Source organism: Heterodontus francisci, chromosome 7 (assembly GCF_036365525.1).
Source record: "Heterodontus francisci isolate sHetFra1 chromosome 7, sHetFra1.hap1, whole genome shotgun sequence".
Taxonomy (NCBI): Eukaryota; Metazoa; Chordata; class Chondrichthyes; order Heterodontiformes; family Heterodontidae; genus Heterodontus; species Heterodontus francisci.
Window position 1 is genome coordinate 122,863,804 of NC_090377.1, and position 26,746 is coordinate 122,890,549.

Consider the following 26,746-nt stretch of genomic DNA (forward strand, 5'->3'; position numbering starts at 1 on the left):
ATAACCCTGCTCTTTCCGCCTTCAAAAGTTACTAAGATATCTGCTTCCTTTGCAGGTCGTGCATAACTTTGCGTGAGGAAGAATGAATCTCATCTCCCCTATGGTTCTTTCGCTAATAATCTAACTCACTAGTAGATACTGATTATCCTCGTGTCTTGTAACTAGGCTACCACAATGCTGAAAATATATGTTGCTATTAAAAATAAATGCACGGTTCTTCCTCTCTTTGAATTATATTTCGCCGTTTCTGCACATTTTGTAACATTAGCGCCAACACTTTGATTTGCAAATTACGAGGGTGAGAGTTTGAGCAGTGATTCTGGTTGGGCCGGCAGAGCTGCAAAGTTAGGGAGAGCTCTGGCGAGGAGAGGGTTAACTTCAGAGAGCAGAGAGAGATCGAGGCCTGGTGTCTCTGCCGCCGCTGCGGCTACGAGAGGGGGAAAAGTTTGGTGAAAGTATCTTGGCGGAGGAGTTAGGGGGTGGGGGGGAAAAAGAGACAGAAAAACTTTGTCAGGTTTTCTCCAGGTGAGGGAGATCCACCGACGATAAATCCGACGCAACGGCGTTTTTTTGGGATCGAAACTCTTGCGAGAGAAGGATGGAAAAATAGGAAAAGGAGTCACTAGCAGGGAGCAAAACAATCAAGGAAGGGAGAAAGGCTGTAGTGCCGGAAAGCAAGGTACAGCTTCTCCTACCGTACTGTGTGTGTGCAAAATAGAAGGGACACCGAGCTGCGTTGGATCTTGCTAGGTATTTGAAGCCAGCCAGAGAAAGTTTTCCCATTTTCCGGTGCAGATCTTGTTCCGACTCTCCCGCCTTGTTTCACCTGGGAAAGGAAGTCTGCTCCTTCCGGCCGTATGTGGAGACTGAGAAGACAGTGAGTGGGCTGCCTGTTCAAACTGCACCTGTAGTGGGGAGCGGAAAGCAACCGCATCAATAATAGTAACAACTAAACATCTCAACTATCAGGACATTTCAGTTCGGATTGGAAACTTTTTTTTGGCAAAGTGGATTTACCTCATTCACAGACGTTCTGGAAACAAATGAGTGGCAAGAAAGTCGATTTAAAATAATCTATCTAAAGCATCATTTCCACTTTTCAAAAAATAAATACTGTTTGTAGTTTCACCTGAGCTACTTACACCTGTTTCCCCCTCAGTGGGGATGGTGCCTATGTGGAGGATTTAATTGCGGTTAGTGAGAAACATTGCCCGCGCCCAGGTGTGCTGCCCCCGCCAGAGCGACTCACTTGTCTGTGCTCATCCCGAGCGCGCGGAGGGGCTCACCTGCACCGCGCGGGGAGACTCACCTGTGCTCATCAACGCCACTGTCACTATGAAAGTGACGGTGCATTTCGGCCGCACCGGGATCGTCGTGCCTTGTGGAGACGGGACCATCAGCGTCCAGCAGCTCATTCAGCAAGCCGTGCAGAGGTATTGCAAAAACACCGCCAAGGTAAGAAGATGGACATCACAACATCACTTCCCTTCCCCATTCACATCACTGCTCCTAAACTGAAATAAACTGGGGACAGTGAATCAAAACAAAAAGTGCCGGAAATACTCAGCAGGTCTGGCAGCATCCGTGTAGAGAGAAGCAAAGTTAACGTTTTCGGTCTGTGACCTTTCATCAGAACTGGCAAAGGTTAGAAAAGAATTAGGCTTTAAGCAATAGGAGGGGAGTGGGGGAGAGAACAAAGGGGAAGGTGTTTGATAGGGCAGAGGGAGAATTCAGATTTCCAGCATCTGCAGTATTTTGTTTTTATTTTAGGGAAGAGTGAATGTTCACCTGTTGACAGGTTGCCATCCAACCTGGCGGTCCTGTGAACAGAGATTAATAGACACTAAGATTCATATATTTATGTAATATTTACAGCAAAGATGCAGGCTGAGCTAATCTATGTCTGTGTTTATTCTCCATGTGAACTTTCTCTGGTATCTCGCTTAACTCTATCACCATAACCTTTATTTCTTTCTACCTCATATACTTCCTCTTAAGTGGACCTATATTATTCCCCTCAACTACTTTGTACAGAGACTGTAAATTTTTTCAACAGTCTTTTTTCCAAAAGTTTTGGACATATACAGGTCATATTTTTAAACTTTCAAAAACTATGCAGCCATTCCTAACACGGATTGGATTGTTTCTTGGTGTCAGTCTCACAATACTACTTTATTTTTTTAAAGTAGATTACATTAACTTACATTGTAAATATTTATAGCTGAAAATAGTGTGATTTTCTACCATTTTTAGAATGGATTGATTCAGCTTTTGATTTGCACTGTGTAGCATCTTCTAAATGTTACCTGGATACCTTTGTTCATATGAATTTGTCCCCATATTTACTTCTGCATGCTATGAGGATTAAGGACTAAAATGAATTTTATCATAGCATTCAATATAATCCCATCTTGTTCCATGGTTACTGGCTGGATTCTGATATGTTGCCCAAGTAAGTGTCATCAGGCATGCCTTCCCCTGATGGTTTTGGACTTGACGTTTGGACTAGGAGCCCCTAAATATATATGTAAAACCAGATGGGGGCTGTCTTACTCATCTCTCTTTAAAATGTTACTAACTTTGATGCTTTGTGGAATGTTTTTGTGACAGTATCCTAGAACAATATGGTGTGGAACCAACTAGTGATAAAGCTATTTTGGATCTAGTATTGTGTAATGAGGCAGGATTATTTAGTAATCGCATAGTAAAAGAAACACTGGGAAATAGTGATCGTAATACAATTGAATTCCATGTTCAGTTTGAAAGTGACATACTTCAATCACAAACAAGAATCTTAAACTTAAACAAAGCCAATTACATAGGAATGAAGAGAGAGCTGGCTGAGGTTGATTGGCTAAGTAGACTAAAAGGTATGACAGCAAATAAACAGGGAAACTTTAAAAAAAACAATTCAAAATGTTCAACAAAACTACATTCCATTGAAAAATAAAAACTTAGCAAGAAATATTCATCCATGGCTTGCTCAGGAAGGTAAGGATGGTATTCGATTAGAAGAATGTTGGAAAGAATAGTAGCAAGTCTGAGGATTGGGAGTGTTTTAGAAACCAGCAAAGGGCCACCAAAAAGTTGATAAAACAGGGAAAAAATAGGATACAAGAGTAAACTAGCCAGTAATATAAAAACAGATTGTAAGAGTTTTTACAAGTATAGAAACAGGAAGAGAGTAGTTAAAATAAACATTGGTCCCTTAGAAGGAGAGACATGATAAATTATCATGGGGAATGAGGAAATGGAAGAGACGTTGAAGAAATATTTTGTGTCTGTCTTCACAAAAGAAGACACAAGTTGCATACCAGTGTTACAACCAGGTGAGGAAGGGGTCTCAGGCTTCTCTCTTACCCCTTCTCTGGTTCGGCTGTAACAGGGTTTATCTTCTAAAACACAGTGATTTTAGCTTACCACCACAGTGAGCCCTTGCTCACTGCACTCTCATTACAATTGCAAATCAACCAATCAGACAGGTTTTCTTCGCTTTAAACAAGAAAAATGTAAGTTTATTAGCCTTATCACTCCAACCCGATTAAAATTACTAAATTACATGACACAACCACGCTCACATGCATACGCGAGGTACACACACAAATCGATACAGAGGGGAAGAAAGAATGGGGGCGGGGAGTTGGTTTAAGTAGAGTTGGCAATAAATGGAATACAAGTACTGTCCTTTGGGTCTTTGATGTAATGTCCTTGATTGAAGTTAAGGTCTGGGAGTCCTCGCTGGGGCCACATGCACAATTTCAGACTTGTTTCTCTGGTACCAGAAGGCTGAAGAGGGGCTTTGTCTGTAGTCTTGAAGTCTAAGCTGCCACCATGGGTTCCCTGGGACTTTGCTAGAGAGAGAGAGACAGAGAGAGAACAAGACTTTTCTTCTGCCAATCCATTTGCTGTCTTTTTCCTTTCTGTGAGGCACAATTCAAAGAGCCCCTGTCTGGCCAGCAGGTAGGTCATGTGGCCATCTCTTTGTTTGAAACAGCAGCTTCTTGGAGAGTTGTTGGATTTCAAAGTTTTCCAGACCCACATGATGGGGTGGGGGTGGTGCTTGGGCGGTGGAGTGGAGTTCTGGCTCTTACACTGTCCGAGGATGTTGATCACAATTGCCCAGAACAATCTTGTTAATTGAATCAAGGAGCACCCCCATTGTCTCTCCATTCATGTTTCTTGGCCAGCCCATCGTTTCAGAATGCAAATGTGTGACCATATTTTCAGCCACTCAGTTCTGTTTTTTCAAACAAGTTATTTGCAATGTCCAATAAAAAAGTTTCAAGCAGTGTCCCATATGACAAAATTAATATGTTTCCCTTTGGCAGGTGTGATTTCCGTCACACCAGAAATAGAGGGTAACTTAGGGGCTAAAAAGAGTGAAGAAGTTAAGGTAGTTAATATCAGTAGTGTTATGACTAGGTGAGAAAGGTGTCCAGGGGTCTTTTACTATCTTCACCTGGTCTTATTGTAACAGGGTTTGATTTTTAAACACACTGTGTTTAAAGCTGCCCCCTTGGTGAATCCTTGTTCACCACTTTCCGATTATAAGGCAAAGAAATGAGCACACCAGGTTTTCTTAGGTTTAAAGAAGAAAAGTGAAATTTATTAAACTTACTTAAGCTCTAATTCGGCTAACGCCTACAGATATACAACGCGCCCATGCTAGCGTGCACAAACAATACATGCAAATAGGGACAGAAAAGAGCAGAAGAAAAATATAGAGAGGTTTGAGGCAGTCTCTGAAGGGGGTTTCTTGTTACTGTTTCTGTGTTTCCAGTTCGCCGTAGAGTCTTTGATTGTAGACAGCTCTTACTTTTTGTTGTATTCTTCTTAAACCTTGTTCGCATAGGAGACTTTTCTCTCATTGAGTTTATGTGTCTTCAGTAGTTTCCGAAGCTGGTAAGAACGAGATGAGAGCAGACAGGAGAGAGGTCTTTTCCAGTCCAGGAGCAAATAGCTTTCTGAGTTCTTTCTCTCAGCAAGTTCAAATTCAAAAAACTGCAACAGTCATTTAGTCATGTGACCAAATTGGTCTGACCACTTCTTCTGTGTATTGGGGAAGCAACAGTTCCAACACTCCTGGCATGCAAATGTCTTTCCAGTCAGGTGCTTGGCAATTCCTTGTGATAGGCCCTCTTTTCTTCCCAGACACAATTTTAAGTTTTAATGTTCATGTGGCGAAATAATATGTGCCTCAGTCTTGGTTGGGGGGTGGGTGGGGGCGGTTGGGGGGTGGGTGGGGGCAGATGGGGGGGGGCTGCATGACAGGAGAGAAAAAAGTATTAGAGAAACTTGAGAGACTAAAATCTGACAAATCCCCAGGTCCTGATGGCCTACATCCTAGGATTCTAAATGAGATCGCTGCAGAGGTAATGGATGCACTGGTTATGATTTTCCAAAATTCCCTAGATTCTGGAACAGCTCCAGCAGATTGGAAGTTAGCAAATGCAACACAGCTATTCAAGAAAAAAGGAAGAGAGAAAATGGGACTACAGCCCAGTTAGCCTGACATCAGTTGTCGGGAAAGTGCTGGAATCTATTATTAAGGATGCAATTAGAAAATCATCGCATGATCAAGCGAAATTAATGTGGCTTTTTTGAAAGGAAAGTTGTGTTTGACAGATTTATTCGAATTTTTTGAGGATGTAACTAGTAGGGTACATAAAGGGGATGTAGTGTACCTGGATTTCCAAAAGGTGTTTGATAAGGTGCCATACAAAAGGTTAATAGCAAGATAAGGACTCATGGAGTTGGGGGTAATATATTAGCATGGTTAGAGGATTGGTTATGGGACAGGAATCGAAAAGTAGGCCTAGTGGAACATTTTCAAGTTGGCAGGCTGTGACTAGGTGTGCCACAAGGATCAGTGCTGGGGCCTCAGCTATATACAATCTTTCTTAATTACTTAGACAAGGCAATGAGAATAACATTATCTAAGTTTTCTGATGATACAAAGGTAGGTGGAAATGCATGCTGTGAGGAGGACACAGAGAGGCTACAAAGAGATATATATCAACAGGTTAAGTGAGTGGGCAACAAGGTGACAGATGGAGTATAATGTGGAGAAGTGTGAGGTTATTCACTTTGGTCATAAAAATGGAAGAGCTGATTATTTTTTAAAAGGTATTAAACTTAGAAATGTTGATTATCAGAGAGACTCAGGTGTGCTCATGTAAGGAGCACAGAAAGTTAGCATGCAGGTACAGCAAGCAATTAGGAAGGCAAATGGCATGTTGGCCTTTATTGTAAGGACATTGAAGTACAAGAATAAAGAAGTCTTGCTACAATTGTACAGGGCTTTGGTGAGACTGCACTTGGAATACTGTGTGCAGTTTTGAGCTCCCATATTTAAGAAAGGATATACTTGCATTGGAGGCAGTACAGTGAAGGTTTATTAGATTGGCCCCTGGGTTGAGAGGATTGCCCTATGATGAAAGGCGGAGTAAATTGGGCCTATATTCTCTGGCATTTAGAAGAATGAAAGGCAATCTCATTGAAACATACAGGATTCTGAAGGGGCTTGATCGGTTAGACACTGAGAAGTTGTTTCTGCTCACTGGGGAATGTAAAACACGGGGGCACAGTCTCAGGATAGGGGGACGATCATTTAGGATTGAGATGAGGAGAAATTTTTTTCTCTCAAAGAGTTGCAAATCTTTGGAATTCTCTACCCCTGCGGGTTGTGGATGCTCCATTGTTGAATATATTTAAGGCTGGGATAGACAGATTATTGGTCTCTCAGGGAATCGAGGGATATGGGGAGTGGGCGGGAAAGTGGAGTTGAGGCCAAAGATCAGCCATAATCATATTGAATGGCAGGGCAAGCTTGATGGGATGTGTGGTCTGGTGCTGCTCCTATTTCTTGTGTTCTTGGCTCTGAGTCAGAAAGTTATGGGCTCAAATCCCACTCTAAAGGTTTGACCTCGAAATCTTGGCTGATGCTCCAGTGCAGCACTGAAAGAGTGCTGTCGTGATCGCAGGTGCCATCTTTCGGATGGGACGTTAAACTGAGGCCCACTCTGCCCTCTCTGGTGGATATAAAAGATCCCATGGCGCTATTTTTAAGAAGAGTAGGGGAATTCGTCCCAGTGTCTTGGGCAATATTTATCCTTCAACCAACATCTAAAATAGATGGTCATTTATTTCATTGCTGTTTGTTGGACCTTGCTGTGCATAAATTGGCTGTCACATTTCGTACATTATAACACTTCAAAAGTACTTCATGAACTGTGAAGTGGTTTGGGACATCTTGAGGTTGTGAAACGTGCTAGATAAATAATGTGAAACTTTTTTTTAGGTAAACTTGGTCATTTTTCCAAATGTCTGGATTTTGTATGATTGTTTAGCATTTATAGGGTTCAAACAGAAAAACAACTTTTTCTTTTCACTCAAGTAGTTGCTCAATTACAATAATGTGTATAGATATATAACCAATTGTGTGTATTTATATTCCTATATATCATATATGTTTCTTACAGCATTAGTCGGTTTTTTTTTCATGATTGCAGCAGGGAATTTGAATCTGTGTTTGGAAAAACTCCAAATTGCAGAATAGAATCCCCAAATCATTGGGAAAAATCCTGGAATCCCATGTGATAAAATGAAACTTGATTTACTTGTTCATGTTAAACAATTTTGGGAACACCAGCCACTTTCCATAATATGGATAAGAATACATGGTAACGCCTCAATTTTTAAATTCTCATTCTTGTTTTCAATCCCTCCATGACCTCACCCCATCTATGTTTATAACCTTTTCCGGCCCTACACCCCTCCAAGATCTCTGTGTTCCTCCGACTCTGGCTTCTTGCCCATCCCTGATTTCCATTATTCCACCATTGGCAGCTGTGTCTTCAGCTGACTAGGCCATAAGCACACCCCCACCCCCAAACCTCTTTGCCTCATCTACCTTCTCTCTTTCTTTAAGACACTCCTTAAAGCTTACGTTGTCACCTGTCTTAATATCTCCTTACGTGGCGTGATGTCAAATACTGTTTGATCATGCTTCTGTGAAATGTCTACCACTTTAAAGGTGTTATGTAAATGTAAGTTATTGCTGAATATGAAAAACAAATGAATTGAGTCGTATGATCCCAAAGCAGACAAAACCCTTGAATACCTTGTACTATTAATAATAGAATTTGTCAATGAATCATCCTAAACCAGTCGTTGGATATTGAATTGTGGTCATTAGTGGAAGCTGTTCATTTTCATGACTGTCTCCCAAGCCTCAGGAGATTGCGGTCTGTTGCAGTGCACACCATTATTGCGCAGGTGAAAGTTTGGGTGTTAAACTGAGAATTCATCTGTTTGCAACCACTTGGGTTGCAGAGATGGGTATGAGCCAGCAAGGCATCAGCAGTATTAATTTAGGCTTTGCAAATCAGAAGTTGAAGGCAAGATTTAAGAACTTAAGCAAAGAGCTTTACAGCTAATGAAGTACTTTTGGAAGCGTAGCAACTGTTGTAATAGAAGAAATGAGGCAGCCAATTTGCACACAGCAAGGCTCCATATGCAGCAATGTCGTAACGATCAGAAAGGATAGTGTCTTTTCAGGCGAAAAAGTGAGTGTTGGCAGTAACAATGGGAAAGTGATTTTCCGTAGTGGGATCTCTTCAAATCTAGTTTTGAAGATTGTTTTTTCTTAAATGTTGTGTTATTATGCAAGAGAAAATATTTGACAATCAACATTGTTTTACGTTCTTGAGAAATTCTGCTCTTGAAATAACTGAGGGACTGTGGTCTAACCTGATGTTGGATGCGACCAAATGAATACGTTATTGTGGGCAGCAGGAATGTTGCCTGTTCAGGCCAGGAGCTGTGGTTATTGACTGTTAGGATTCTTGATCTAATTAGCGGACCCTGGCAGGAAATATTTGTCTGACATATATTTTTCTCAAGCTTTCTCTGCCAATTTTCTCTCCTGTCCATCATCCTTGAAACTTGATGATTGGTCCTGGCTGGGGGATGGCTGCACAAATGCTGGTTGCTCTCATTATCTTGCTCAAGGGTCACTGTTCATGTGTGAACCTCCCGAAAATGTTGCTGGGCTTTCTGATGAGATTGAACCTGGGTGCTGTTGTCTGCACAATTAGCTGATCTCAACCAGAGTAGCAAAGGGGATGCTGTAATTGGCCTTAGCGCTCTCTCTGATTTGAGAGGGACAGATCAGCCATGGTTGCCTCTATTGATTGTTTTTCATTATCCCAGCTGTAAGTGCATGTGGGACCTTCTGGCCAGTGTGAATCAGTGGATAAACTGAACTTTCAGGGACAGCTTTTACCTGACTTTTTATTACCAGGTTGATGAAAATCTTTTGCTCGTGTTCAGTTTCTAGTAAGTCATGCAGAGTCTTTACTCTGTAATGAAGGACAGTGGAAAAAATTACTGAATTCACAACAATGTCTTCAAAGTTGTTTGGAAGTATAATGATCACCTGTTTATGCTAGTGAGGATGGATACAAATGCTGCCAAAAGTTGCATGTAAATTACTGCACAGGAATGGATTTACATTAGGAACAAATATGCTTTCCTGGACTTTAATTATCCAATTTGAAAGATTTAATGCTCTCCTGTCCGCCCTCCCACCATTCATCATCCGTAAACTTGAGGTCACCCAAAACTCTCTCCTTGTATCCTAACTCACCCCAAGTCCTGTTCACCCATTACCCCTGTGTTCGCTGATCTATATTGGCTCCTGATCCATCAGTGCCTCAAATTTAAAATTCTCATCTATGTTGTTCAGATCATTTCATGGACTCGCCCCTCCCCTCCCTATCTTTGTAACTTATTTTTGGCCTTGTGTCCTAATATATCCTTAAGTAGCTTGGTGTTAGATTTTGTCTAATAACATTCCTATGAAGTACCTGGGGTTGTTTTACTACATCGAAGGCACTATATAAATACAAGTTGTTTTGTTGTTGCACTACATAGTTACCTGGTCTTGTTAGTGTCTTCTCCACTTTGCTAAGTTGTCAGAGGTTGATTCTATTCATGCTGACTTTGAAAGTAAAACTGCATTTGCATTTGCTTGGGAAATCCATATCCAAATTGTGCCTACATATTTTACCTCTGACTGGAAGTCGCTAGTGAGGTTTTGCATCAGTGAGCTGCACGTGGCAACACTTTCTCTGCTTGTATGCTTTGTTTTTATTCCATTGAAAAGGTAGGTTGGCCCATTTGCACACGCGATTCTCATGCAAATGAAGATACTGGTTTGACAGGCGCACAAAGCCAGGCTTGAGTCTGAATGAGTGTAAATGCAGAACAGGGCTGAACTGCAGTGGACTACAAAACAGCACTGCCTGCTTATTGAGTTTAAAAACATGGACAGCTAAGAATTTTATACAACCTGCAACTCATGGGCTGAATGCTTAAATAAATGTCTACAGCCAGATCTTGCGTTGCTGTTAAGCAGCACAAGCAAACAGCTCTTCAATGATAAACTCACAGAGTAAAATGGTATCAATTTTAAAAATATATATTAATTCTTGGAATGTGAGTGTTGCTGGCAAGGCAGGTATTTATTGGCCATATCTAGTCGCTTTAGAGAAGGTGGTGATGGGCTGCTTTGAACTGCTGCAGTCCATGTGGTGGAGGTGCTCCCGTAATGCTGTTAGGTAGGGAGTTCCAGGATTTTGATCCAGTGACGATGAATTGTTACCCGAGTATGCTTCGATGAAGCCCCTTGGAATATTTTCCACATTGAAGGCATTAAACCTTCCATCTTTTTAAAGTATCATCATGTAGATAATAAATTATTTCTTTGCTTGTGTTGACACATTGTAACTCTTAAACTTGCAGAGCTACAGATTACGCAATAAATGATGGTGAATTTTGAGCAGGTTACAGGACTGCTATTTCTACTTCCATACGATTCCAACTCATGTGACTGGAACTTTTGACCAGTTGGTTGCCCAAGGGTAAAGGTAATAAGTGGACAGGAAAGAATGTTTTACGGAGAATAATTTCCCCTCAGAGGTTTGTGTATCTGTTCATAAATTAAACATATTTGTATATGTAAAGAAAGAGGGAACTTGCATTTATATAGCTCAACCCCAGGATGTCCTAAAGCACTTTTACAGCCAATGGAGTGCTTTTGTGAAATTATGGCGTTGGCTACGTGACAGCCAATTTGCATACAGCATATTCCCATAAATGGTAATGTGATAGTGACCAGATCATCTGCTTTAGTGATCATGGTTGAGGGATAAATATTGCCCCTAAAACTACATGAGATTGCATTCTGTTTGGACCAGATGGTCTGGAGAGAGTGCCATTTTCCCACCAGGATTTTATAGTTTGAGCTTTCTAGAGTTGGTTCATATTATGGGAGATAGCTGACTCAAATTGTTGCGCTGTATTTGGTTCGTATAACACAGGCTAGCCCACTTGTCCAATAATTAGTAATGCACTCTACCTGAGGCATATCTTGTCAACACCTATATAAAACCATGTCAGCTTTTAAGAGATTGAATAGGTAGTTGAAGGAAAGAGGAATAAATGGATATGAGAATTGAGCAGCCACATGAGATTAGGAATACTGTTCATGTGCAAGATAAACACCAACATAGACTAATTTGGTTGAATGACTGTTTCCATGTTGCAATTTCTAGGTACATCTATGAAATGACTAGAGAACCTGAACAAAGAGAACACATTGAACAGATATTTTACCCACGGGGTCATCAGGAACCCCACCGCTCATCTCTTGAGTTCAAACTCTCAGCCCATTAGATTCTTGTGGACCAGTTGATTTTAATTCTACTGACTGTCAATTTTGTTCTGTAAAACAATTAGTTCAGAGGCGCAGGGTTGCTTTTTTATAAAAAGGTGTTTTATTTTCAAAATAAGTTGCATTTGAATGAAAACGGAGTGGAACATGTACCTCACTGGGGAACTAAAGATGATACGACCAGTTAACAAAGTGAGCGTTAGTCCTATAGAAAGTGAGTCTGGGAAATTAATATTGGAAAATAAGGAGATGGCAGATGAATTGAACAGGTATTTTGCATCGGTCTTCACCATAGAGGATACAAGTAACACCCTTAAATAGTTGTAAATCAGGAAATGGAAGGGAGGGAGGAACTCAAGAAATTTACAATCACCAAAGAAGTATAGTGAGCAAATATTTGAAGCTGTGGGCTGACAAGTCCCCGGGTCCTGATGGACTTCATCCAAGTGTCTTAAAAGCAGTGGCTGGTGAGATAGTTGATGCGTTGGTTTTAATTTTTCAAAATTCCCTAGATTCGGGGAAGTTTCCATTAGATTGGAAAATAGCCAATGTAACTCCTTTATTCAGAAAGGGAGGGAGACAGAAAGCAGGAAACTACAGGCCAGTTAGCTTAACATCTGTCAGAGGGAAATGTTAGAAGCTATTATTAACCATAGAAACATAGAAACATAGAAAATAGGAGCGGGAGTAGGCCGTTCGACCCTTTGAGCCTGCTCCGCCATTCATTATGATCATGGCTGATCATCCACCTCAGTAGCCTGTTCCCGCTTTCGCCCTATACCCTTTGATCCCTTTAGACCCACGAGCTATATCTAACTCCTTCTTGAAAACATACAATGTTTTGGCCTCAAATGCTTTCCGTAGTAGCGAATTCCACGGGCTCACCACTCTCTGGGTGAAGAAATTTCTCCTCATCTCAGTCCTGAAAGGTTTACCCCATAGACTATGACCCCTGGTTCTGGACTCCCCCACCATTGGGAACATCCTTCCTGCATCTACCCTGTCAAGTCCTGTTAGAATGTTATAGGTTTCTATGAGATCCCCCCTCACTCTTCTGAACTCCGTCGAATATAATCCTAACCAACTCAATCTCTCCTCATACATCACTCCCACCATCCCAGGAATCAATCTGGTAAACCTTCGCTGCATTCCCTCTATAGCAAGAACATCCTTTCTCAGATAAGAAGACCAAAACTGCACACAGTATTCCAGGTGTGGCCTCACCAAAGCCCTGTATAATTGCAGCAAGACATCCCTGCTCCTGTATTCGAATCCTCTCGCTATGAAGGCCAACATACCATTTGCCTTTTTTACCGCCTGTTGCACCTGCATGCTCACCTTCAGCGACTGGTGTACGAGAACACCCAGGTCTCGCTGCATATTCCCCTCTCTCAGTTTATAGCCGTTCAGATAATCTGCCTTCCTGTTTTTGCTACCAAAGTGGATAACCTCACATTTATTCATATTATACTGCATCTACCATGCATTTGCCCACTCACTCAACTTGTCCAAATCACCCTGAAGCCTCTCTGCATCCTCTTCACAACTCATCCTCCCACCCAGTTTTGTGTCATCTGCAAATTTGGAGATATTACATTTAGTTCCCTCATCTAAATCATTAATGTATATTGTGAATAGCTGGGGTCCTAGCACCGATCCCTATGGTACCCCGCTAGTCACTGCCTGCCATTCGGATAAAGACCCATTTATCCCTACTCTTTGTTTCCTGTCTGCCAACCAATTTTCTATCCATCGCAATTCACTGCCCCCAATCCCATGCACTTTAATTTCACATGCTAATCTCTAATGTGGGGCTTTGTTGAAAGACGTTATAGCAGGGCAGTAGAAAAGTTCAAGGTAATCAGGCAGGGTCAACATGGTTTTGTGAAAGGGAAATCATGTTTAATGTGCTGTGGATAAAGGGGAACCGGTGGATGTACTGTACTTAGATTTTCAGAAGGCAATTGATACGGTGCCACATCAAAGGTTATTGTGGAAAATAAAAGCTCATGTTGTAGGGTGTAACATTTTTGGCATGGATACAAGATTGGTTAGCTAACAGAAACACAGAGTAGGCACCTCAGGTCAAAATGGGTCATTTTCTGGTTGTAAAGATGTAGCTAGTGATGTGCCACAGTGATCAGTACTGGGGGCCACAACTTTTGATAATTTATATCCATGACTTTGATGAAGGGACCAAAGGTATAGTTGCTAAATTTGCTGATGACACAAAGAAACGTAGGAGAGTAAGTTGTAAAGAGGACGTAAGGAGGCTACAAAAGGATATAGGTGTTCTGATGAAAGGTCACTGACCTGAAATGTTAACTCTGCTTCTCTCTCCACTGATGCTGCCAGACCTGCTAAGTATTTCCAGTATTTCTTGTTTATGTTACAAAGGGATATAGAGAGATTAAGTGAGTGGGCAAAGATCTGGCAAATGGAATATAATATGGGAAAATGGGAAATTGTCCATTTTGGCAGGAAGAATAAAAAAGAAGCATATTATCTAAATGGTGAGAGATTGTAGAGCTCTGAGATGCAGAGGGATCTCGGTGTTTTAGTGTATAATTCGCAAAAGGTTAGTATGCAGGTCCAGCAATTAATTTGGAAAGCTAATAAGATGTTATCATTTATTGCGAGGGGAATTGAATACAAAAGTAGGGAGGTTATGCGTCAGTTATACAGGGCATTGGTGAGACCACATCTGGAGCCCTATGTACAGTACTGGTCTCCTTATTTAAGGAAGGATGTAAATGCATTGGAAGCAGTTCAGAGAAGGTTTACTAGACTAATACCTGGGAACCAGTAGGTTGTCTTATGAGGAAAGGTTGAACAGGCTCGGCTTGTATCCACTGGAGTTTAGAAGAGTAAGTGGCGACTTGATTGAAACATACAAGATCCTGAGGGGTCTTGACAAGGCAGATGTGGGAAGGATGTTTCCTCTTGTGGAGAAACCTAGAACTAGGGGTCACTGTTTAAAAATAAGGGGTCGCCCATTTAAGACAGAGATGAGGAGACATTTTTTTTCTCTCAGAGGGTGGTAAGTCTTTGGAACGCTGTTCCTCAAAAGGCAGTGGGAAGTTGAGTCTTTGAATATTTTTAAGACAGAGATAGATAGATTCTTCATAAGCAAGGGGTTGAAAGGTTATTGGGGGTAGGCAGGAATGTGGAGTTAAGGTTACAATCAGATCAGCCATGATCTTGTTGATGATGGAGCAGGCTCGAGGGGCCGAGTGGCCTACTCCTGCTCCTAATTCGTATGTTTGTATGCCTTCTGAAAATCCAAGTATACTACGTCCACCAACTCCCCTCTATCAATTCTGTTAGTAACATTCTCAAAAAAACTCCAACAAGTTTGTCAAACATGATTTCCCATTCATAAATCCATGTTGACTGTGCCCAGTCAGATCATTATTATCCAAGTGTCCATTTTATCACATCCTTTAGAATAGTTTCTAGCATTTTCCCTACTACTGATGTAAGGCTAACAGGTCTGTAGTTCCCTGTTTTCTCTCTCCCTCCCTTTGTAGATAGTGAGTCTTTTCTCATTACTCTCTCTTTGCCTCTTCTATTTGTTTTTCACTTCCCCTCTGAACGTTCTATCTTCAGTCTAGTTCTCAACTATATTATCATTCTCACATCTGTCATATACACCCTTTTTCTGCTTCATCTATCTCTTTCGTCATCCAGGGAGCTCTGGATCTGTTTGCCCTACCTATCCTCTTGAGGGAATGTTCCTTGGACTGTACCCAAGCTATCTCCTACTAAAAAGCAGCCCATTGTTCAGTTCCAGTTTTGTCTTCCAATCTTTGATTCCAATTTACTTGGGCCAGATCCGTTCTCGCTCCATTGAAGTTGGCCATCCCCTAATTAGTTTACTTTACTCTGTATTTCTTCTTGTCCTTTTCCACAGCTAACTTAAACTTTATGATGCTATGGTCACTGACCTTTAAATGTTCCCTTGTTGTGACCAGGGGTGAAAGGTGTCTCGGGGTCCCTTTCAGCCTTCACCTGGTCTTACTGTAACAGGATTTAATTTTAAGCACATTGTTTTTAGCTCCCCCTTGGTGAATCCTTGCTCATCACTTTCCAATTATAAGGCAAAGAAATGGGCACAAACAGGCTTTCTTAGGTTTGAAGAAGAAAAGTGAAATTTATTAAAACTTAAACTGTAATTTGGTTAATGCCTACGGATACACGCCGTGCCCACACTACCCTGCGTATGCGACATGCACATGCAAATAGAGACAGAAAAGAGCAGAAGAAAAATAAAGTGGAGAGGTTTGAGGAAATATCTGAAGAGTTTCTTGCTACTGTGCTTCGGGCTCACTGTAGAGTCCTTGCTTGTAGGTAATTCTTGCTTTTCGTTGGGGCCCAGTATTATTCTTAAACTTTGTTTGCTATAGGAGACTTTTCTCTCTTGGGGTGCATGTGTCTTCAATGGATTCCAAAGCTGGTGAGAAAGAGATGAGCAGATAGGAGAGGCTGTGGCGAGCCAGCCACGAGAGGTCTTTTCAGTCCAGGAGCAAACAGCTTTCTGAGTTCAAATTCTCTGTCCAATTAAAACTCAGTTAAAAATTCTGCAGCAGCCACTTAGTCATGGGACTAAACTGGTCTGACCATGTCTTCTGTGTATTGGGGAGCAGGGATTGGTTCCTTTGCTAGTATGCAAAAATGTCTTTCCGGTGAGGGGCCTGGCAATTCCTTGTGATAGGGCCTCTTTTCTTCCCAGCAGCAATTTTTAGTTTAATGTCCATGTGGCAAAATTAATGTGCCTCATTCTTGGCAGGTGGGGGCCTGCATGACATCACTACTGTCACTACTGTCACTTGATTCACTTGATCCAGCTAATTCCCCAGAACCAGATCCAGCAATGCCACCTTCCTCATTGGACTGGAAACGTACTGATGTAGAAAATTCTCCGGAACGCACTCTAGAAACTCTTTCACCTCTCTACCCTTTACACTATTACCATCCCAGTCTATATTAGGATAATAAAAGTCCCCCATTGTAACTACTCTATAATTCTTGCACCTGTCTATAATTTCCTTGCGAATGTGTTCCTTTGTATCCTTCCCATTAATTGGCGGCCTATAGAAGACACCGAGCAATGAACCTGAATTCATTTAGTGCCTTTCACGACCTCAGGAGGCCCCAAAACGATTTGAAGTGTAGTCACTATTGCAGTGTAGGAAAATATTCTTGCACTGCATGATCATCTCTGTTAATTGAGCAAAATAAGGATATTTTGGTTTTCAATAGAAATTTGGGGCACGTTGAACAAGAAACCTTTAATGAGACCGAGCAGATGTAAATGTAGATTGGATCTCCCTGAAAGGAGATCTCCTTGCCTCTATTGCTCTGATGTGCCCACTGATCTCTTAATAAAGGTAGTACTTCACCGAGGAATGCTTTGAACACGGGTGTTTTGGAAAGTAAGACCCTTGAGTTTAAGATACAACAACAACTTCATATACAGCATCTTTTATGTAGCAAAGTGTGAGATGGCAAGATCGAGGGGGTGGCTGTGAATATGGGTTGGAGAGTTTGTATGGAGAGAGAGATTTAGGAAGGAAAAGAGTTCAGTGAACTCGAGCGAGAGAGCAAGAAGAATTGAGATGGAGGTTGACACCATTGAGGGTGAGAAGTTACTTGGTACAGAGGCTGATGAAGGAAAACAAAGAAGGTATCTCAGTGAGAAACTTGGTGTGCTACTTGTGTGGCTGGTAAAGAATGAGGATTTCAAATCAAACATAATTTGGCACTGAACCACATAAGGAGCTATTAGAACAGGTGACCAAATGCTTGGTTAAAGAAGTAGTCTTTAAGGAGCACCTTAAAGGAGGAGAGAGTTGTGGAGAGCTTTAAGGAGGGAAATGACAAAGTGAGTTCATATTTAGTGAATAGTTACAGGTTTGGAATTGACGCCTTAATTTGGCAGTGGTTTGGTAATATCATAACGCTGCTAATTGGTTTTAAGCCAGCTTGACCTTTGCTGGGCATAGGTAATTCGAAGTGAAAGTTTTCAACATCAATTTAAATAAGGGCATAAATATGAGATAGTCACTTAGAAATGCGATCGGGCATTCAGGAGAAAAATCTTTACCCAAAGAGTCATTAGAATGTGAAATTTGATTCCAGAAGGAGTAGTTGAGGCCAATAGCATAAATGCATTTAAGGGGAAGCTAGAAAAGTACAAGAGGGAGAAAAGAATAGAAGGATATTCTGTCAGCTTTAGTTGAAGTAGTGTGGTAGGTGCATATGGAGCAAAAAACCAGCATAGTCTAGTTGGGCCGAATGGACTGATGCTGTGCTGTAAATTCTATGTAACTGTGGTGATTGAGGTTGGAGGCTGAGATTTGGTAGAAACCAGGTCAGCTCCAACCTCCTAATTGGCAGCATTAATTCAACAGTAGGACCTTGTGGCACTGACATCTTATTCATTCTCAGGATGTGGATGTCATGGCAAGGCTGGCATTACCCATCTCTGGTTGTCAAACTGCTCAGTCAGTTCAGAAAGCAATTAAGAGTCAATCACATTGGTGTGGGGACTCGAGTCACATTTAGACCAGACTGGCTAAGGGCGGCAATTTTCCTTCCCTATAGGGATATTAGTAAACCAGTTGGATTTTTACAACAATCCTGCTGCTTCGTCGTCAGAAGAAAAATACTGCAGATGCTGGAAATCTGAAATAAAACCAGAAAATGTTGGAAATACTCAACAGGTCGGGCAGCACCTGTGGAGAAAGAAACAGAGTTAATGTTTCAGTTCAATGATCTTTCATTATGTTTTAAGCAAGTTTTAAGGCAGGGGCAAGTGGGGCGAGGAAGAAGGAACAAAAGGGAAGGTCGGTGATTGGGCGGAAGGCAGGCGAGATTAAATGACATAAGGGATGATGGTGCAAGGCAAAATGAGATGGTAATGGGACAAGTAAAGAAACAAAAGATGGGTCTGGAGGAGGTGCAAGTGGGAATCATAATCAACAGCTGCTGTCCGAATACCAACACCAACCTCCTCCACCCGGCTGAACTTGTTCACTCATTGAGCAACTTCTGCTTTGACTCCTTCACTTTCTCCAAATAAAAGGTGTTGCTATGGGAGCTCATATGGGTCCTAGTTATGCCTGCCTTTTTGTGGAATACATGGACCTTTCTGTATTCCAGTCCTACTTGGTTCCCTTCCTTACCTCTTTTTCCAGAACATTGATGACTGTATCAGTGCCATTTCCTGCTCTCGTCCCAAACTGGAAAATTTCATCAACTTTGCTTCAAATTTCCACCTTTCTCTTGCCTTCACATGGTCTATTCCTGACTCTTCCCTTCCTGTCTTTGTCTCCATTTCTGGGGATAGGCTGAGAAGTCAATCAGCCAATAGTGACGATAAACTAATGACTCCCACAGCTACCTCCCCACCCCGCTTCCTATAAGGGCTTCATTCCATTCACTCAGTCTGTCCATCTCCGTTGTATCTGTTCTGGCAAAGTCACCTATAGTACTGGTGCTTCTGATATGTCTTTCTTTTTCCTCAACTAAGGATTGCCCTCCTCCGTGGTTGACAGGGCCTTTGACTGTCTGTCCCATTTCCCACACTTTTCCTTTCACTCCTTCCCCTCCCTCCCAGAACCAGAACAGGGTTGCCCTTGTCCTCATCTCCCACCCCACAGCTTCACATTCAATGGATCATTTTCTGCCATCTCCAGCATGATGCCCCCATTAAAAACCTCTTCCCTTGCCCTTTCAGTATTCCGAAGAGGCCGTTCCCTCTGACACAGTCCAATCATCCCCTCCCCTTCCCACGGCATCCTCCCATGCAAATGCAGGAGATGCAGTACCTTTCCTTTTACCTCCCCACTTCTCACCATCCAGGGCCGCAAACTCTCCTCCCAAGTGAAACAGCAATTAAATTATACTACTTTCAACTTTCAGTTATTATATTGCATTTGCAGCTGACCAAACCCAGACTGGATGATTGCTTTGCGAAACACCTCCTGCCGCCTGTCATTTTAATTCACCACTTTACTCTTACTCTAACCGTTTTGTCCTCAGCTTCCTATGCTGTTCCAGTGAAGCTCTACATAAGCTCAAGGACTTAAGCACGTCGACTTTTAATCAGGTACTTTGCAACCTTTTCAGGCTCAACATGGAGTTCAACAATTTCACATTCGAACCTCTGCTCCCATTTTTTTGGATGGCAGCTGTTGGTGGTGATTCAGTTTACACCTCCTCTTGACCCATCTTTTGTTTCTTTAATTGTCTCATTACTATCTCCTTTTGCCTTGCACCAACATCCCTTTTGTCATTAAATCTCTCCTGCCATCCATCCTATCACAGATGATCTAATTTGTTCTTCATGTATCCCTCCACCTTGCCCCATTTTATTGCCTCTGCACTTGCTTAAAAACTGTTACATCTCTAACTTTTTCCAGTTCTGATGAAAGGTCATTGACCTAAGCTAAGACCTGCTGAATATTTCTAGCTTCATGGTCACTTTTACTAATTTAGCTTTTTTTCCCCCCAGATTCTCAAACTGTTACGGTGGAATGCATTAATCTATAACTCTATTCATTAAACATGAACTACTTTTGTAAACTTTAAATTATATTTAACTCAAGAGTCTAACTTTCTGAAACATCTGTGTTTAAAGGTTTCCTTGGTGAGATCCTACATTTAGTGAATATGTTGTCATTTTGTTTTGGCGATGCTTATAAGATGAAAAATAGGAATTTGTGTGTATGAAAGGGAAAGGGAAGATATGGTTCTAAAAATTGAATAAGTAGTATTTAATTGGTGGAAGTAATTACGTTTGGTTTTAATGGAATAGATCTACGCAATAAATCTAGTTTCAGTATTTGAGATTTGCCCTCTATGTAAGAGCCTATAGTTTCCTAGTTCTCAACTGTATTGTTCAAATTTATGTCTCTTGTCTTGTCACTTGTATTGCAGCTTATTATATCTTTGTACCCTGCCATTCTTGTGAAATGTGTGAGATCCACTCCAGTGCTGTGTTGTAAATTACTTTCTTGTTTCCATGGATGACACACATTTAATTCTGTCAGTTCTCCTTTGTGGTAGTTTAATTTAACTCAGTGAAGTTCGCTTTCCTCACCCCCCCCCCCCCCCCCCCCCCCAATTCCACCACCACCCCACATTTTTGTCTTGGTTTTTAAACCTGCTTCCTGATCTGGACTATTTTTAATATCTGACTAGTATATTCCAGTAGCAGCCTGTTGCCATCTGGCACATATATGTGGGAGGAATACTGAGACTTTGGAGCAAAGGGAATTTTTCAAACCAGTTTTTTTTCCTCTGGTGTTAAAACATTATGATTATGAACACATGGATGGTTTATGTGTTTTTTTTTAACTTCCTTTCTGTGTGGATAAGCGGAGAATAGCAGTCAGTGATAGCTGACTATCTGTGGAATTGTGATTGCATAAAATGGCAGCAGCCACTGGCATGGAGTTTGTGTGATGGACAACTTTGCAAACTTCAATCAAAGTATTGTGTGTAGTAGCAGAGATGTACATTTTTGCAATGTTATAATGCTGTGCTTAATTAAGCTGAAACTTTTAATAAAAGTTAAAATTGTAAGTTGTACGTTTTTTAAAAACAAATTAAATCATTACTTACTGGGGAAAACCGTCCAGGGCAAGGAACGTGATCAACCCAGGTTTCAATGGCTAACAAGTCTTTTCTCAAAACAAACTGTAGAAGCTCAATTTCAGCTGGTTTGGCATCTTTAACCAGTTAGCCAGGCTCATTACAGGGAATGTGACCTTGTTTTTAGAAGTGATACAAGGTCTGGGAATAAGCCTCTTTGTCTGCTTCCTCAGTGAAGTGGCTGCAGGGTAAGTGGAGAAAAGGAGGGAGGAGAAAAATCTTCAGCAAAATGACGGGGAATGAAATGGCACTGATGTTGACATTGGCACTAATTCTAGATTATAAAGTAATTTGAGTTTATGTTTTGCTTGTGTGATACTAGTGGATTACTTTTACAAAGTTTCATTTTCAATTTTTTGCTTTATGATTTTTTTTCTCTTGCAAGTAGGAATCTGTGCAATCGTGGGGAGGGATAAAAGGTGTCATGCTAGGCCCCCACCTGCCAAGAATGAGGCACATTAATTTTGTCATGAACGTTGATTTTGAGCTGTCACTGGAGTGAAGAAGGACTTGTTAAACAGATCAGCCATGGCTGGAAAAGACATTTGCATATTAACAGACGGTGATTGAAAGGACGAAGGACCATTCCCTGACACATTCAACCCACAATGGACCTTGATCACCAGGTATTGTGTGTAAGAGGAGCGTTCCAGAGGCAGCTAAGGTAATACAATCCAAGATGCGGTCAGACCAGTTAATCACATGACTAACCTGCTTGGCAGCCTGGGTTCTTCTGAATTGTACAATCAGTTTGAACTCAGAGTGAGCGTTTGCTCCTGGACTGAAGATCTCTCCTGTCTGCTCCCATCTCTTTCTCACAAGCCTCTGAATCCACGGAAGGCCCATGAACCCCAAGAGAGAAAGGTCTCCTACAGCGAACATGGTTTAAGAAGAATACTGGGCCCCAACAAAAAGCAAGATCTACCTACAATTAAGGACTCTACAGCTCAAAGCACCATAACAGAAACTCATCAGATATTGCCTCAAACTCTTCCACTTTATATTTCTTCTCTTTTCTGTCTCCATTCGCATGTGTGTATCACATGTGCATGCTAGCGTGGGCGCGTCGTCTATCCGTAGGTGTCACCCGAATTAGAGTTTGTTAATAAATTTCAATTTTACTCTTCTTTAAACCTAAGAAAGCCTGTTTGTGCTGGTTTCTTTGTCTTATCGTTGGAAAGCGGTGAACAGGATTCACCAAGGGGGAGCTAAAAACACGGTGTGTTTAAAATTAAACCCTGTTACGGGAAGACCAGGTGAAGGCTGAAAGGGAACTCCTAGACCTCTTTCTCATCTGGTCAAAACAAAGGAAATATACGAAAAGCCACTTTATGAAGGCAGTTTCTTTTTTTACTATTCATTCATGGGATGTGGGCATCACTGGCAAGGTCAGCATTTAGGGGAATCTGCAGGTTGTGGTGTTCCCATGCGCTTGCTGTCCTTGTTTTTCTGGGCTGTGCAGCTTGTGGGTTTGGCGTTTATCGCACGGGGAATCGAGTATAAAAGTAGGGAAGTTTTACTGAAGCTGTACAGGACCTTGGTGAGACCACATCTGGAGTACCTGTATACAGCTTTGATCTCCTTACTTGGAAAAAAAAGGATATAGTTGCGTTAGAAGCAGTTCAGAGATGGTTCATTCAACCAATTCTAGGGATGAAAGAGTTGTATTATGAGGAACGTTTGAACAGGTTGGGCCTATACCCTTTGGAGTTTAGAAGAATGAGAGGTGATCTTATTGAAACATGTAAGATCCTGAGGGGGGGCGGGGAGCGAAGACTTGATAGAGTGGACACCAGGAGGATGTTTTCTCTTGTGGGGGAGACGAGAACTAGGGGACACAGTTTAAAAATAAAACGTCACTCTTTTATAGACCGAGATGAGGAGAAATGTTTTTTCTCAGAGGGTCATTGGTCTGTGGAATTCTCTACCCTAGTAAGCAGTGAAAGCTGGGTCATTGAATTTATTCAGGGCTGAGTTAGGTAGATTTTTGATAGACAAGGGAGTCAGGTTGTGGGGGATGTGCAGGGGCAGACAGGAAAGTGAAGTTGAGACCACAACCAGACCAGCCATGATCTTATCAAATGGCGGAGGTGGCTTGAAGGGCCAAATGGCCTACTCCTGCTCCTAAGTCCTATGTTCCTATGGAAGGTGCTGTTGAAGGAGCCTTGGCAAGTTGCTGTTCTGCATTTTGTAGATGGTATACATTGTAGATGGTGCACCATTGTTAGTGGGAATGAATGTTTAAGGTGGTGGATGGGGTGCCAATCAGATGGACTGCTTTGAACGTTTTCCTGTTTCTCTCCATTCTGCTTTCGGGATAAGAGGAGTAATCTCTGTTATTTTTAAGGCGATGTTCTGTGATGACTATACGAACATACGAAGTAGGAGTAGGCCACTCGACCCCTCGAGCCTGCTCCACCATTCAATAAGTTCATGGCTGAACTGATTTCTCCACATTACTGCCTACCCCCGACTATGTAAATTGCTGTTCCAGAATATGCTGTTTCATGTGACATACACTTTTGACAGAGATTTTCTCAACCTGCTCCCACAACACCCATTAATGGAAAGGGAAAAGGGAGTACAGATACCTTCCCACACTGAGGGCAGTTTGAGATTGGCCTCCTGAGTTTGGCATTTCTCTTAGTGACCAGCCCCAGAGTAGCTTTGGTAGAGATCTCAGACCTGGCAGCTTATTGCAAAGGTTGTATGTAGGAATCCCTCTTGTTATTAGTTTCCATAGAAACTCTGCAAAGGTATCGTGACCCCAGAGTGTATACATGCATCGCTTTGTGCTTCCAGGTGCTGCAGGGACTGTTGCAAACGCAGTAAAACCTGAATTTAAAATTTTGCAAAAGCAGGAGCTTCTTTAGCTGTGGCTCAGTGGGTAGCACTCTTATCTCTGAGTCAGAAGGTTGTGGGTTCAAGTCCCACTCCAGAGACTTGAGCACAACATCCAGATTGAAGTTTCAGTGCAGTACCAAGGGAGTGCTGCACTATCAGAGGTGTTGTCATTTGGATGAAACATTACTGAAGCCCTTTCTGCCCTTTCAGGTGGACATAAACAATCCCATGTCCTTTTGAAGAAGAGCAGGGGAGTGCTACCCAGTGCCCAGATCTATATTTATCCCTCAACCAATGTCACTAAAAAAGATTATCTAGTCTTTATCTCTTTGCTGTTTGAGACTTTGCTGTATGCAAATTGGCTGCTGCATTTCCTACACGACCACGATGACTACACTTCAAAAGTAGTCATTGGCTGTAAAGCATTTTGGGAAGTCTCAAGGTTGTGAAAGGCACTATACAAATGGAAGTCTTTGTTTCTTTCGTTCCCACCAGCTCTTGAGCCCTTGCTGGTGGATAATCAATGTCTTTTGCTTTTAATGTCCAAATGGATGATATTTGTTATTTAATTCACAAATAAGTAGGGGGTTGGAATGAAGTTATGAAACAGGTGAATAAATTGAAATGTTATGTAGGAAAATAGAACCAGCAATTGTGATTTTTTTAAAAAGACTCTTTAATTTTCATAAATAATGGGAACATTTTGATAAAAGACCATTTGGCACCTGGGAGCCCTGAGAATCCCCAAAGTGTATCCTCAGCTGAGAGACAATGCATGTTTGTGCCTATTCAGTCAGTGATGCTTTATTTTGAAAGGCCATATAAAAGCATTGCAAGAACCATGCAATTAATACATGGGAAAATTATTTTGTAACCTCTTAACTATAGATGACAATTGCAACAGTTAATAATCAGGGAGCAGCCGTGTTAATCACAGCATTGGTGAGTTTCTCCCTACTTCCATTCTGAGGTTTGTAAACAGATTAGCAACCATAACATCAACAAAAGTCGAAGTAACAGTTGCGATTAAGTTGCCATGAAATGATTGCTGGGTTTCCTCCTTGATGTCGGACAAAGTTTGTAAACAGTGCAATATTGTGATCATACCAAGGCTCGAGAGTCTGAAATCTTTGTGATCGCTGTTAAAACCTGTGTAACAATGGAAGCTGCTTGATGTTTTACTCACTTGAGCCATTGACAAAAGCTCATTCACACTTAATCCCTGGGTCAGGAGTGTTCTGTTGCTTGGGACAAAAGGGAAAAGAAAACCTAAAAAGGGCAGGGAGAATAAGTGCTTTTTTTGGGGTGAAAGGAAAGAGTGGGGATACAAAATTCAAAAGAATGCTAAGTTGTGAAATAACTTGCTGAGCATAATGTGTTTCAGGAGTGGGTAATCTATCTGATCTCCATCGACCTGTGCATTGGAGCCCCAATGCTGCTGCTTATCTCCCTTTCAAGCTGCTTTTAAAATGTCCCATTGGGGATGGAGAACAGTAGGGTTATTGAAGTGTATGAATACAATTTTAAATCCTTCAGGTGGTTATTTACGACAACAATAACCACCACCACCTTGTATTTCTATAGCACCTTTTAATGTAATAAAACATCCTAAGGCGCTTCACAGGAGCGTTCTGAAACAAAATTTGACACTGAGCCGCAGAAGGAGATATTGGGCAGTTGACCAAACAAGGTAGGTTTTAAGGAGCGCTGTAAGGTAGGTAGAGAGGTGGAGATGTTAAGGGAAGGACTTTTCAGAGCTTAGGGCTTCGGTAACTGAAGGCGTGACCAGAAATGGTGGAGAGGTTGAAGTCGTGGATAATCAAAAGGCATGAATTAGAGGAGCGCAGATATCTCTGAGGGTTGTTGGGACTGAAGGAGAATACATAGTGGTGAGGCCATGGAGGGATTTGAAATAACTAACTGGCAGTCAGTCATTTGTTTATAATGTTGATATGTTATTCAGTTTCTGCAATAAAATATTGCACTGCAGGCTCTCACTTTTTTTTCTGTACTTGCCCTCACCTGGCTCCATTCTTATCTTATCATAGCCAGAGAATCACCTGCAAAGATTTCTCTGTCTTCCTGCACTGTTACCTCTGGAGTCCTCAGCCCTCTCCGATTTTTCATCCACCTGTTGCCCTTTGGCAACATCATCCGAAACCACAACGTCAGGTTCCACATGTATGCTGATGACTCTCAGCATTACATCTTCACCTCCTCAACCCTCACCTTCTCTGATTTGTAACCCTGGTTGTCTGAGATCCAGTACTGGATCAGCAGAAATTTCCTCCAACTAAATATTGACAAGACAGAAGCCATTGTCTTTGGACTCCTCCACAAACTGTGTTCCCTAGCCACCAACTCCATCCCGCTTGCCGGCAAATGCCCAAGGCTGAACCAGATTATTCGCAAAGTTGATGTCATATTTGACCCCAAGATGAGCCTCCGACCACATATCCTCTCCATCACTATGACTGCTGACTTCCACCTCCATAACATCACCCA

The 26,746-nt window shown here is 41.7% G+C and overlaps 1 protein-coding gene across 5 annotated transcripts in view; it reads left to right on the top strand.

The window, feature by feature from the left end:
• Window positions 1–434: 434 nt before the first annotated feature.
• Window positions 435–26,746, top strand: part of LOC137372300 (partitioning defective 3 homolog B-like) — a 1,025,472-nt gene continuing 999,160 nt past the window's right edge. For 3 of the 5 annotated variants that reach the window (XR_010975414.1, XM_068036098.1, XM_068036100.1), the window contains exon 1: window positions 436–1,455. Coding sequence is in view for 4 of the 5 variants with exons in the window: in XM_068036098.1 (XP_067892199.1) it covers window positions 1,336–1,455 (120 nt within the window). In the remaining variant the exon portion in view is untranslated. Of the gene's footprint in view, window positions 1,456–26,746 lie in introns of all 5 variants that reach the window. The other 2 variants (XM_068036099.1, XM_068036101.1) reach the window with 1 other exon arrangement.